This window comes from Filicampus tigris, chromosome 20 (genome assembly GCF_054856515.1).
Source record: "Filicampus tigris isolate MCC_2025a chromosome 20, RoL_Ftig_1.0, whole genome shotgun sequence".
In the NCBI taxonomy this organism is placed as follows: Eukaryota; Metazoa; Chordata; class Actinopteri; order Syngnathiformes; family Syngnathidae; genus Filicampus; species Filicampus tigris.
Genome location: NC_141236.1, coordinates 7,263,002 through 7,277,645, shown reverse-complemented (window position 1 = coordinate 7,277,645; position 14,644 = coordinate 7,263,002). Strand labels below are relative to the sequence as shown.

General features: G+C 44.3%; 1 protein-coding gene across 2 annotated transcripts in view; it reads left to right on the top strand.

The window, feature by feature from the left end:
* The window catches only part of fut8b (fucosyltransferase 8b (alpha (1,6) fucosyltransferase)), an 85,128-nt gene extending 78,204 nt beyond the window's left edge, over positions 1–6,924 (top strand). For both annotated transcript variants that reach the window (XM_086019628.1, XM_086019629.1), the window contains exons 8-10: positions 2,811–2,987; positions 3,076–3,226; positions 5,373–6,924. In XM_086019628.1, the coding sequence (XP_085875754.1) occupies positions 2,811–2,987; positions 3,076–3,226; positions 5,373–5,711 (667 nt within the window). In that variant the 3' untranslated portion in view covers positions 5,712–6,924. The remainder of the gene's footprint in view (positions 1–2,810; positions 2,988–3,075; positions 3,227–5,372) is intronic.
* The last annotated feature ends 7,720 nt before the right edge of the window (positions 6,925–14,644 follow it).

Here is a 14,644-nt window from a genome sequence, read left to right as displayed (position 1 = left end):
GCAGTTTACAAACAAATTGATCCGTTGATTAAATCTGCTTATTAATGCAGTTCCTTATGGATTCTCATTGGCCGAGGCATCAAAATGACACAAATGAGTTTGAGCTTTTTCTCTTTAATATCTTTGGAGAAAAAATAACAGCAATCTAGTATGCACTCATTGTCTGTAATAGATCCTTAGGGAAAAGAAAGAAAGGTAGGCGACTTGCTTCTCCAAATATGTCAAGAGACCATTAAGCTTAATGCAGTTTTTGCCGACTTTCCAAGATATCAGATTGCCTTGGGAAATTGTGCAGTTGCACTCTTATTGGTCCAGAGGAGATCAAATGTACCCTGTTTTCAATTTGTGAACCATCTTGGCATGGATACTTTTAAGGTTCAACTGTGCTTTTTTTTTTTTTTTCCGCACTGCTTACCATGCTTCCATCTTTTACGAATTAAATAAGCCGTATGCAAGTGTCCTTTAACATTCCTGACTGCCGCACAAGTTTAAAATATTCTTTAATCACGTGCTTCCCATGTTGAGGTTGGTCGCCGTGTGTCCAAAAATAAGGAACAAACGAGCGGGGGGAAAACACCTGTGATGCTTGCTCAACTGGTTTGACGTCACGCTGACTTGAGAGGAATACATTGGTGGAATTCTGAATAGGGACACTCAACTGAAATCATGGAGATTATTCGAGTGAAACTTTGATTCAAAAGAGAGGATTTTTATCTCTTTTTTTTTTTTTTTTTTTCTTTTTCAAGCCATGCTGGTTGCAAATTACTAACAGTCCAGCAGCAAGAATAATCATTGCGGGTATATGAGGACACATGAACCTGATGCATATTCAGTTGAAAGTGGCTACATAACCACAGAGTGCTTTTTTTTTTTTTTTTTTTGGGTTTATTTTTTTATCCGCCCCCCCCCCCCCCAATCTGCACAGCCTCACCAATGCATCATGCAACTACTGAATAAGACAATAGCGTATCTGTCTAAAGACTCGTAAAGCCGCTAAGTCGAGCGGCCCAGTGATGTTTAAATCCTTTTGATAGTCTTCCAGGGTGCTGACGTCACATGCAAATAAAAGATTGATATGGTGTATATGGAGGGGTTTTTTTGTGAGGGGGGGGGGGGGGGGGGGGATCACATGCAAACATGCCTCTAGTGTGGGTGTCTATGAAATATGATGGCGCACATTGCTTGTATGCCGTCGTGAATAGACGCATGCTTTGAAATCATGTCGGGGGCTGGCGCGAGCGAGCTCGGGTGTGGCATGCGGGAGGCGACGGGATGACGATCACGACAGACTAAGAAATGAAAAGTCCAAGTTGGCAAACACCCACTCTCATGCCAAACCATTTTTTTTTCTTTTTTTTTTTGTCACCTAAATAAAGGGTCATTCCTCCAATGCTCACGGACTGATCTCTGGCCCAGTTTGTTTATTATTCTGTCTCCTAAAACTCCAAACTCCAAAAGCGTCAGAGGCAGCCTGCAGGCAGGAGGAGCTGGTGGCGTCCCTTTTATTAACTTGGAGCCGTCTGTGGCCAACACAGATGGTCGGACTGGGCAGCTACCTGCCGAAAAACCTAAAACGCTTTTTAATCCTCACATTCTTTCTACAGTAAGAAATCCCTGCGGTCGTACATTGTGGAATTCAAACAAAAAAAGTTGCCTTTTCTGGGTATTCTGCCTTGCTGTTAGGTTCATTGAAGTCTCTAAATTGTTCATGGGATTGAAAGTGAGTGTCAAATGTTGATTGTCTATATGTGCCCTGCAGTTGGTTGGTGCCCAGTTCAAAGTGTCTTAGTCAGTGTGTGTGTTTAGGACAATGCACATTAATGGACATCTCAAAAAGCTGGACTGAGCGCAATTGCTCTTTGCCATATACCTTGTCCATTCTCTGCATGTAACTGTAACTGCTCACACCTCCCCTCTCTGCTCAGCCGGGAAGGAGGGGGAAAAAAGTGGGTGGCCCCTCGTCATTCACTTCAAAGAGACGACTGGCGAGGTGATCTCGGCAAGCAGCCAATCATATTGCAGCTGCTTACAAGTCACCGAAAAAGAAAAAGAAAAAAAAAAAAGTGGCGCTTAAATTATTTTAAATTCATTTATTTCAATTATTTAAGTCGTTTCGTGAGGTTAAATTAGAAGGGCCTTAAATCACCAAGACTGCATAGCAAACAAATACATGAACCACGGTGTGGAAAATACACACAATTAAGGCAAAGTAAGCCAATTAGATAAGAACCCTTCAACATGATTGCAAATGTGTCACAACAAATGAGCCCACTTTTTTTTTTTTTTTGTTAATAGATTCTGCAATTTTCATTCCTTCCTCGAGGCCACAAGTCACAATACAGATGTGGCTGGTTGCAGTCGTGATGTAACGGTTCTCGATGGAATAAAAATTGGGTTGCGGCATCCATCAGTTTGAGGCATGCGACTGTGTCAGGAGAGGACGTGTGCGCGCTTTCTTTTTTCCACCTTCATATATGCGTTCGGCTCCCGCTCTGTCCCGGATCGCTGGAAGGAATGACACAGGGAAAAAAAAAAAAAAAAACGGAGTGTTGCTTCTCTCCGCTCCTGGCTTGTCCTACATACGCCAATTCAACCGAGCCTATGTCGGCAAACACCTTCTACCTTCGACTATTCATTCGGTGGGCTATATGAGGATATTGGCGCGGCATAAATGGCAGGAAGTAGGTCACCCATCCACCATGTCCAGACTTTCTCAGAGGGTTGGACCTTTTATAGGAAAACGTGTCCACAAAAGCAACATCGTCGAAATGAGCTTCTTCCAAAGCTGTTGTCCGTCCTTGTGTGCGCAGCGTCCATGTGAGGAGGACAGACAAAGTCGGCACGGAGGCGGCCTTCCACCCCATCGAGGAGTACATGTTGCACGTGGAGGAGCAGTTCCAGCATCTGGCCCGGCACGTCCACGTGGACAAGAAACGAGTCTACCTCGCCACGGACGACCCCTCCTTGCTGCAGGAAGCCAAAACCAAGTCAGTCGCCGACAAAAATATGATCCTTCATTCTTTTTGCGTTTTTTTTGTGTTTCTAACTCTCTTGTTACGCGCTTGCCCTCGTCAGGTATCCCGACTACGAGTTCATCAGCGACAACTCCATCTCGTGGTCCGCGGGCCTTCACAACCGCTACACCGAGAACTCGCTGAGAGGAGTCATCCTGGACATCCACTTCCTGTCGCAGACGGACTTCGTGGTGTGTACGTTCTCCTCGCAGGTCAGTGTACCCTCACTCGCATGCGGTATCATAAAAGAAGTGGAACTGCACTCAGCGCGCCGTCATCCAAATCGGTCTACTTAAGTGGCGGCGCCGTGTTCGGGCCTTCCCGCGTGGCAGCTGCTGACACTCCCAAAACATGCGTGTCGGCTCGATCGTAAAAATGCCCCGCGTTGTCTTCATTTGCCACGGCAACCCGTCCGGGGTGTAACCCGCCTCTCGCTGAAAGTCAGCCGGGATCGACTCCGGCTCACCCGCGACTCCAACGGAGACGAGCGGCGTAGAAAATGGATCGCGACCCAGATTGTGAGTCCGGATCAGGATGACTCACTCTTGAGTCGAATCAAACAGCATTTGCTGTCAAATATTCACAACCTGTGCTGGCAGCCGTCTTGTTTTTGTCACTCACGTAACATATTGAACTTTTCTTTGCATTTACTGCAGATGCGTAATAATCTATTCAGTTTCTGAACAGCTGGGGGTCTCGAGTAGCAAAGAAAGCAACGGTTCTCTACTTGCCATTTAAAGCATAGTTACGTCGACGTATTAACAAGGAATTATTCTTCTATGACTTCATGAACAAGGGAATGGCTGCATATTAACTGGTGTTTAAATATGATAAGCAAATAGAGGTGCTTTTTGCAGCTCGCGTCAAGAGAAGAGGAGCGTTTGGTCCAGTTGCCATGGCGACACTTCATTTGCCGGAATGTCCCTCGCCGGCTGCTCGTTCAAAGGCTCGCCGTTTATTTGCCGTTTGATGGCTGAAGTCCGCGTCGGTTTGACTGAATGAACAAAACCGACTTGCCAGTCAAAGGCGTCCGTGTCTGTGAGAAGGAAGTCAAAAGAGCTCGTCTTTCCCATTCAGCCACCATAGACGACACAAAGGTGAAAATGGTTTCACGGAAGAAAAGTTTGTCGCAAAGCAGAATCGTACTTTCTGACGAAACCGTAAATGCCGTTGAATGGCGATGGCCGGGAAAATAAGACAAGCATTGCTGACATCACATTAATCTGTGTGAATTACATTCTTCTCCATCCTCTCATATGACCGTCAAGATGCAATGTCCAAATCTATTTATTGATGGCGTTTGTATAAATGCCCAGTGTGCATTTATTTCAATGCACAATGTGAAAATGATGAACTCTGTTTTTGCACACGTGTCAAACATGACATGTTTTCGCATGTCAAAGGCATCTCTGGTTTGCGTTCTCAAGTCATCGCTTCACGGTAAATAAAATAATGGAGTAGAAATGACACCCTTTAATCAACATGCGTTAATTTTGTTAGTAACTTTGTTTCAGTAACTTCACTCATTATCTTGCTTTTGTCCTGCATACATTCATGGCCATAATCTCAAGATAAATGGATGCTTTTATCATTTTTTTGGCATGTTTTTCGACTTGACAATTCCTCTCCGTTGTAAAGTGAAAGAAATACAAAGCGGTTGAAAACAATCAAATGTTATGCCAGTAATTCACGTCTTTGTTGATGTGAGCATTGAGAGACCAAAAAAGAAATAAACAGCCAATTGATCAGTTATCGGAATGTTTTTCTGCCTCAAAAAAAAAAATCCATAGCGGCCGGGGCCTGATATTTAGTACTAAAAACCATGGATATCAAACAGGGTGAAGCGTATATATTTTGAATGTTTTAAAATGTTTAAACTGACTCTAGAATATGCGCAATAGCGCCTTTGCACATCCCAAAAAGGTTTTTGTATTTGTAAGTATTTGTTTTTTCTTAGCTCTCAACAATGGGTGGAAAGGGCTTTTAGCCATCTTTGGGGGCGGCCATTTTGTCACTTCTGTTGACTGAAAATCAGGGCTCAGGTAACGACCAATCATGGTTCAGCTTCAGAAAACAGGTAGGCCGTGATTGGTGGTTACCTGAGCCCTGAGACATTATGATGTCATTTTCAGTTGGCAGAATTGACAAAATGGCCTCCTCCTGAGCTAGCTAAAAACGGGTGGAAAATACGTTTGGGTTACCTCCCCCTTTAAGCCTAGACTATAGTACCAAAATATTTCCGATATTGTTATACAGATGAATGTATTGCTTCTGTTTATGGGGGATTGACAATTCCAGTATTTTTCCAAATGGTTCGGCCCTACCCCTAAATCAAGATTTCATCCCACTCGATCTCAGGTGTGCCGCGTGGCCTACGAGATCATGCAGACCCTCCATCCGGACGCCTCGTCCTTCTTCTACTCCCTGGACGACATCTACTACTTCGGAGGCCAGAACGCCCACAATCAGATCGCCGTGTACCCCCACCAGCCGCGCAACGGCGAGGACATCCCGCTGGAGCCCGGCGACGTGATCGGCGTGGCCGGCAACCACTGGGACGGATACTCCAAGGGCATCAACCGCAAACTGGGCCGCACCGGCCTCTACCCTTCCTACAAGGTCAAAGAGAAAATCGAGACGGTCAAGTACCCGACGTACCCCGAGGCCGACAAACTGCTGGAATCCCACAAGAAGTGAAAGGTGAAAAAACAAAACAACAACAAAGAAAAAACGTTTCCAAATACAATAAAAACATCCTAAAATGAGGAGGAGAAAGCCGTAGACTCCGGTTTCCAGGGAAGGAGGTTGCTTTTGTACAGAAGGAAGAGTCCTGCCTAGCGCGCCGGATGAGACGAAAAAGGACCCGCGCCCACGTGTGACGGGACTGCACTCGGTGTGTGTGTGTGTGTGTTTGCGGGTGTGCGCGGGCGTGTGTGTGTGAAGGTGTTTGTGTCGGGTCACAGAGGACTTGCACCGCCACTCCCCCCTGCCTGACACGTTCCAGCGGGGTCTGTAGAGTCTGTAGATTTGAAATAAACGTGCCCCCCAAAAAATATATATATCAGTCAAAATAAAAAGTGTCCCGGGACAGAGCGGATCTTTACTGTAGAGACTGGACCACTCCCCCCACCCCCGCCGCGTCCCCGCCCAGTTTTGAAAACTGGACAAACAAGTGTTTTATTTAATTCATTTGTGGTTTTTGATTCGATACCTGCCTTTTTTTTTTTTTTTTTTTTTGCTTTTCTTTTTGTTTTGTTACTGAATGTACTGTATCCTCTTTTTGCCACACTGCACTCCATGTAACTCCTCCGTCTCGTCCCACGTGCAATTAATTTTAATATACCACGTTGTGCTTTAAATTCGTTTTTTTTTTTTAACGATTTTAATTTTTTTAAGCGTGCTGCTTGTGCGTTGTGTACTGTATCACGTGTGTGCGTGCGTGCGTGTGTGATAGCGAGGATGTGTGTGCGGCTTTCAAGGGGCCATGTTTGCAACCTGCCTGGTGCCTGCTTTTTTTTTGTTGTTTTTTTTTTTCGCCGCCTCCGGACTCTATTGTGTTTGTGTGCCTGGCAGCGATGTGGGGGTGTGGGTTGTATGTGTTGTGGGGGCACAATGGAGAAGTTGGGTCACCCCCCTCCCTCTTGTACAATGGTCAGATTATTAGGATGATGCACATCAACACACTCGCCAAATGAAGCACTCCACGGCTGTCTTCTGTTCTTATGGCCATCCTTTTTTTTTTTTTTTTTTTCTTCCTTTTTTTTCTAATCTTTGCTCTTTTAAAACGAACGAGGGCAAGTGGGTTTTTAAAACAATAATGCTATGTCTTCTCGAAAGCCATCATTTCATGACCTACGTTTCCCGGGCATTGTCTTTGATGACCACACGTCAAATAAACTTGAGAAACCAACTCAGGTTTTCTGTTTAACTTGTTAAAAGAATCACTGGGGTGGGGAGGGAAAAAAAAAAAAAAAAGGCAATTTGGAAATTTGGTGTCCTGTATTCTTTGAAACGGCGAATGTAGTCGTGTCCAGGTCAAATGTTGCTTTTTTCAGCGGAACAATTTGGAGTTCCAGACATCGAGTGTGACATCATCTGCGCATAAGACTTGAGGTCAGTGGGCATGCCATTACGGTTTTATGATCATGACGGTTTGAATGTGCAGCAAAATAACATTAACATCAAGAACAACTTAGAAGTCCGTAAGTATTTCCCCATCGTATTTTTTGTCAAACGCGGATGTCAAACTTATCACGGGATCAATTATGACATTACAATATGAAACCCAGCATGTTAAAATGTGACGAAATTCCATTTTTTTTAACATTAGAATACTGAGTGATACTGAACTTTTTTTTTTTTTTTTTTTTTAGCCCTCCAGTGTGGCAGCAATATGCTTCCGTACAATCTCAAGAATTTGTAACAAAAATGTAAGTATCAATTGGCCTTCTGAGAAGTATTTTCCCATGACTCTCGATATATTCAAGCTTCACTTTTTCAATTAAACTTTTCACCCCGTTTTACGACGGCCGACTAGGTTTCTCATCCTCGCCGTGACGATTTAAAACGTCTCGTCGGGTATGCGAGACAACTACTGGCTGTCGCGTTGGCTCATCCCGTCCCCGCCTTGCCTCAGGTGGTCGAGTAAGCGCAGCACGAGACGGCAAACCAGAAGTGCTGCACTCGATTTTTGCCGCAGTTGCTTCAAGGCACGAGTCGTCGGCAATCAATTCCTCGCAATCGACACAATCTGTAGCCATCGATTGTTTGAATCGCTGATCAATATGTGCATCCTGAATGTTCACTTGTTCAAACAATGAAGAGCTTAAACAAGAATTTGGTGGAAATATGCTGAGATTTTTTTTTTTTTTTTACATTTTTTCCATAACTCACTTATTTGAGCTTGCGCCTCCCTTTAAAGCGTAACATCAGCTTTGTTCATGAATGATTTGTTTTTTAATGTTCCAAGCCCCCCCCCCCCCTTCCCGAAAAAGCCCAACTTGTCTTTTGGCGGGCATATGAAATTGGCTCATGACATTGGTGTCTCAGTAGCCCTCCTGCTCTTATCTACTGGCCTACTTCCTGCACGTCTGCCTCCTAATCTCTTTGTCTTATTTATGTGATGTCTTGTTGCTTTCTCACTCGGGGGAGGGGGGGGGGGTCGTCTCGGGGAGTTTCATCACAGATCACGCTTTAATTTCGCTATATCCGCACGCTTCATTGAATACTCATAAAGGAAAAAAAAAAAAAAAAAAAGCTAGCCGCGGAAGGTTTTCTGCACGGGCGAGCCATAATAATTGTATTGGTTTTGTTTCCCCCGCTTGACAACGGTCCACAGCCAATTTCGAGCGTGTTGACCGAGAAGCGGTAATGCGCCGCACTGCATCAAGCGTCTCCTTTAAAAGGGAGCCAGTCCCCACTTGGGCTTTACAAATGCACATGCTAACCGGAGGCCACTTTAATTAAAATGTGCTCATCGCTGTCTCGCAGTCGTTTAAGAGAGACGTTAGCGCACTTCATTATTCTCTTAATTGGCCGCCCAACCTGATGGAGCCTGCGGTTTTTAATTTTTTTTTATTTTTTTTATAGAAGGCACCTTCTTTTAACGCGCTCCAACTTTTTGTTAGCCGGGGAACGCGGCAAGGGCATTCACGGGTCACTAACCCTAACGCGGGCCCCAGACCGTTTACGCACGGGGCTGCGTCGATGAATTAATGCATTCTAGTTCAGATTGTTGCTTCGGAGCGGGGGTGCGGAGGCTTCTTCCTGGGAGGGCCGCATTCAGAAAAAGGGAAGGTTGTGAGCGCTATGCTAACAGGCTTCACTTTTAATATATTAAACACAATACAATCATGGCACCATTTGACATTGTCTATTATCGTTACTTTTGAAAAAACAGATACATCACAGATTTCTGTAAATGGTGATGAGGCAAATAGTTTAGGATTTTAGCTCTCGCCCTCCCCCCCCCACACCCTTTGCACGCCACTTCCGGTGCAAATGAAACAGCTTCGATCTTTGCGTCCTAATTTGCACTGTTTGTCTGTTTCAATTTAACACTTGATAAAAAACAAAAATATGTTTACATCCCGTGTCATGCAAACCACCCACTTTACAACTGTGTGAATTAACACGGTTTATTCACATGTAAGTGAACCACTCTTTTAAAATTGTTTCTATGCACACTATGCAGGGTGGAGTAATATACCCTGCGAGCTAAAAATAACGTCGGTTAAATATTATGGAATCCCGCCCATCTGGTTAAGTGTCACACTGCTGCCCATCAATCTTTTTACAGACAACTGATTTCATTCCGAACCACTCGCGCAAAATGGGAGAGGAAATAAAAAAGGTTCCCGTCGGCGCGGCTCCCCCCGACGTGGCGCCGGAGTACCATCAAGCGTCACCTTTGTGCAAAGGTAGATAGTAAGGACTTCATCATTCTGCCATCGGCCTTAAATCAACTCGGCAGTTGGTCTCCGCCGCTTGACATTTATCAGACGAACAGTGGAAACCTCCTCCTAGTAAACTCGGCACTGTAAAGGGAATTCCTGGCGTGGCGTAGGCACGGTGCGGCCGGGGAGCGACAAAGGGGCTTCAGTTTGGCACACGGAGAGCACATGTAGACGACTTTGATGGGATCCCTGCTGGGAAGACAATGAGGCACGCGAGGACTTGAGTTTACATTTGATAGGGTCTATAAAACGCTGTTTGCTGGCCAGCTTTTTAAACATACACTTGTGTACTTTAAACAAATAACACCGGGGTGTGTCGTTTCATGCGGGGGGGTGCGCACCAACTGTGCGCCGGATGACACGTTTCATGAAGAGCACGGTTCCCGCTCCAAATTCCTCTTGGATGAGGCAATCTCTTTGCACTGACCGTGGGCCTTATATTTTCTTTTCTCCCATCTGGTCGATCATCTGATTTTTTTTTTTTTGGACTGGGGGTAGGCAACCTCCTGCACAGTCCATCAACCCATAAAAAAAGTTGATCCAGAACACTAATTCTAAAGACCACAACCTCAGATGAACTATTAAAAAAAAAAAAAAAAAAGTTGATTGCTGTATCATATAAATCATGTATCATATAAAACATTAAATTGCCGATGATAGGTAAATGGTTCCCTATTGTGCTTTATACAATATTATCTTCTCAAATTAGCTGTGGAATTGTTCATTGTTGTGCGTATCAGCTAATTGTCCTACATTGCAACCTATTCAATAAGCAAATACAAAACTCAGGCCTTAAGAGCATTCCATGAAATAACAGAAATTAAATTGGGCCGTAAAGATCATTACAAGTAATGAAAAATAATTACATATGATATACTGAACGGTAAAATTGGGGATACATTTTGTAGGACATTCTAATAAGATTTATCGAGAGTGCGTTTATATATGTATACAGATGGACTGGCAAAGCAGTGCAACATTGGCAACAACAAAATGAATTTGGCAAACCTTCCGTCATATCTTTGGTAATATTGATGTTTTCTCGCTTGGACTCCAACTTGGCAGATAAGTGTGAGCATGTGTATTAAATAAGGTCTTGTTTGTTGTTGATTCTTGTTTAACGTTCGCCCACTCAATCTACTGTGCTTTTTCTTTCAGTCCCGCTCATCCTTTCCATGTGAAACTTTCAAACTCGGCATCGAGTGTCGATGTGTCACACGATTGTACGCAATTAGCTTCCCACATGCAGCCCACCAGTGCACTTCACCCCCCCCCCACCTCCTCCCCAGGGCATTGTTCTGGATGATTTTGTAGACTGCAGCAATCACTTGGGTGAGTATGATGTTTTAAAGGCAATTATTTTATTGGTTACACCTGATTTTCAAAATAAAATCTCTTTCAGACTCTGAGCTGTTTTTCCCTTTCAAATTAGTGTCATCGTACGTACTTGAATAAGGAATTTAGCCACACAAACTTGAATTGCAAATGATGAAGTCGGTTTATTGAACATCTCAAATTTATTGTCAATCATAATCTAAGGCTGTTGACACTTGTTGAATTAAAACAAAGTAATGGCGATCGTGTATATGTTTTGAAAGACAGTTCAGGATATTCAGTCAATGGAAACACTCATTATAAACGTGGCTTGAAACATATTTTCATTAGTAGTTTGTAGGGATGCAACAATTCACTCATGCCCTGATTCGGTTCCCGATTTTGGATTCGATTTTTCAAAAATTGCTACCATGCTTGTCTCTGTGCACTAGTGTGGTTCTGCAGCCATCCACAAACGCAATACGCAATGATGTTTGCATCTGGAATGAAAAAGCGTTTTAAGACGTCCTTTTCTAGATTAATTTAATCAACTAGATGTTCGATTAATCAAATCGATTAATCGGGGCGAATCGATTTTAAATCGATTTGTGATTGGTTAATTCTGAACACAGCCACATACCCAGTTATAAGAGGGTGTGCACACTTTTACAACCCCATGATCTGTTTATTTTTGCTTCTTTTTAATCACTTGTGTTGTACAAGTTACAGCTCATATTAATGGAGAAAAAACTGCTTTGAAAAGATTTATCTTCCCTCATTTTTTTTTTTTTTATCACACAACCTTGGCAATTGAACAGGGATATGTAGCCTTTTTCTATCCCCGGATGTCACCGTCACGTCCATTGTGACGTGAAGCCGGCAGCGAGGCAGCCACGGAGAATCCCCAGCTTCTCCTCCCCTCGCCGTCGCGCCGCCTGCCAGCGGGCTTGCTGCCTGCCGTGATGACCATTAGTGTCTGGCTGCGGCTGCGGGAGATAACAGGTGATTTAGGGGCCTGTACCTCGACACAGCCAGAGAGAAATAGCCAGCTGCTGCTTATCTCACTCTTCGCCATCCTCCACTCACTTTTACATTAGGCTCACCTATTCAAAGCCATCTGTCTTGCCGCTCACGCTTCGATAAAACCACTTCCAGAGAGGGCGTTGCTTATACCGTCTTACCATTTCGGAGCGACAGAGGGAGGCGGCGCCAGCGGAACGCTTTCCCCGCACCGAGTAACGGCCCGGGGGCCACACAACGGGGGGGCTCGACGACACTCACAAAGCTGCCGTACCTGATGGCCAGTGTTCTGACGCCATCCCCTGGGCTAATGGCAAATCAATGGTTTTGCTGAAATGAACATGGCGGGGTTAATAATCAGCCGCATTACAGCACGCCCTCGCCGCTCCACTAGCGCACCAAGCAAATCTCTGCAGACTTTATCGTATATCACCAAAGGGGAAAAAAAAAAACCAGGAGGTGTCATCGAGGCTCACCAGTTCGGGGACGCAAATATCACTCACGTCGGCCGTCTAAACTCTCAGTGCGCCTCGGTCTATAAACTGGCGATGATTACAACAAAATATCGTGCAGCCTCCAGGAGGAATAAACAAATGGCCTCATCCTTCTTGGTTGTGTGGAAATATCTTTCAGGCAGGAGAGATAAACAGTCTGAGGATGAAATACAAAGACAAGAGGGAGATCAAGTCCAAGAAGGAGTTATAATCGAGTATAATCGGAGTAAGTGGACATTGGCGGTTTTCCTTCAGTCTTCCTCTGCTCTGTAATTATTGTGACTCAGCGCGATGGCTGAATGGCCGACACTCCACATTCTCTCGTGTCTGGACGTATATAGCAAGAGGGACGAGACTGGTGTCCTTTTCCTTTTCTCCCTGCTAAGTGCAGAAGCAATTTGCTCGTCTATGCACGGTCGTATAAAAAGCCCCTGATTGCAGATTATTACCCGAGTCTTAAGTGCACGCGGCCATTGTAAAACTGCGCTCGATCGAAATGCCTCCTCCTAGTCCGTGTGAACCTTGACCCCGGCAATCAATCCGGATGGAGTCCAGGGTGGTTTTGCCCAGCAGACTGCTGAGAAGTAGGAAATATCCCACTCGGAGCGCGGGAGGTACAAATTCAAAGCGCGGCAATTGAATGGAAACAAAAAGCGACCACGATAATTTGGTCATTTACATTTTTGAATTGATCAGTCAGCCATTGCATCACTAGTCCCCTTAACCCACGTTCTTTCCCTCCATTCACTCTTCAGCCATTCACATCGTTCACTGTTAAAGAAAAGTCTGTACAAGCATTGACTACAGGAAATCAATCATTACAACTCCACACTCCCTACATTTCAGACCTAATTACGTGCTCAACCTTTCCTCATCCTTCAAAGTCATACCCCAAGTCTGGAAACTCGCTCATTTCGTCCCACTTCAGACAAAAAAAATGGAGATAAATCAAACCGTAACAGCTACCAAGCGCTTGTTATCTCGCAAAAAGACCTGCAATACTTCATCAATAATCAGCTCAAATCTCACCTCTCAGAAAAAAATTACGCGCTAAGCCCACACTCGTCTGGTTTCCGAGCCAAACGTAGCACCGCTGATGCAATCACATCCGTCGAAAATAACATTGTGCGCGGTGGATCAAGGGAAATGCTAAGCCGCTTTATTCATAGATCTCAGCAAAGCTTTTGGATAGTGTTGACCACGCTACGCTGCTACAAAGGCTGACCGATGTTAGATTCAACTCCTGTTCACGCAAAATGATCAATCCCAACGGCAACAATGTCCACCCCTCACTCCCGGTCTGTTTTCCGTTAACCAAGGGCGTTCCACAAAGCTCAATACTGGGTCCTGTCGTTTTCACGATGAACTTGAAATAACATCACATCCTCCTTGACGGATGACACGGCTCTATACGGCTTCTCCAACACCACAGTCCTCCAGCCAACCTTTAACACACGACAACAATCGCTTTTCGACCTAAACCTGGATCTAAGGCAGATTAAACCAAATCAGTGATATTCTTAAAACCAAGAACCATGGCAAAATATGATCCATCCATCATCTCTACGCTCACAGGACACAGTAATGAAAGCGTCACAAAATAGGAACAAGTTGTCGGCTAGACCGACAACTTATATTTAAAACTCAGTGATATACACTCACAAGTAAACTTAAACAAAACATTGGATATTTTGTACCAGAACAAAACAAACATCCCCTACCAGGTGGGTCTGGAGTTTATCCCACACAATAAATAAATGTTCACTGCAAGTGTAAACAAATGAATGTTTGTAATCAGGAGGTGGCTCCTCTGTGTGACCACAGCTGCGGCTAGTTAGGAAACCTTGCGTACTACTGTCCGTGCGTCTGCTGTGTGCAATTTCCGATCTTTCTTTCAAACGAGAACTCTTTGTGTTTCCCAATGTTAGTATGGTGGTGTCTTCACCACTTTAGTCCAAATAACTAAAACTTCTGACAAATTTTACCTTCGCCTTCCTTTAGTGCAGTTTTTTTTTTTTTGCTTATTTAGTGCAGTTTTGTTTGTTTTTTTTTTTGCTCAAGGATTCAAAGGATTTTTTTTTTTTTTTTTACAAAGCACAGCTATTTCAATTTGTCAGACCAAAACGCTAACCGTCGAAAGCACTCCTAGCTAAGCCCATTTGTGTGTCTTTAAAGTCTCTCATCCCTCTAAAGTGGCTTTTTTTGTCTCCCCGGGTTGTTCTGTTTGTCATCCTGTCTTTTTAAGGTGGCCCTTCTCAAGTCATTGTGGTTGATAACAGTGTTTTTCCCCCTTGTTAGATTACCAAAGCTTTTATTTGTCTTGACATTGACCCGAGCCTACCTGCTT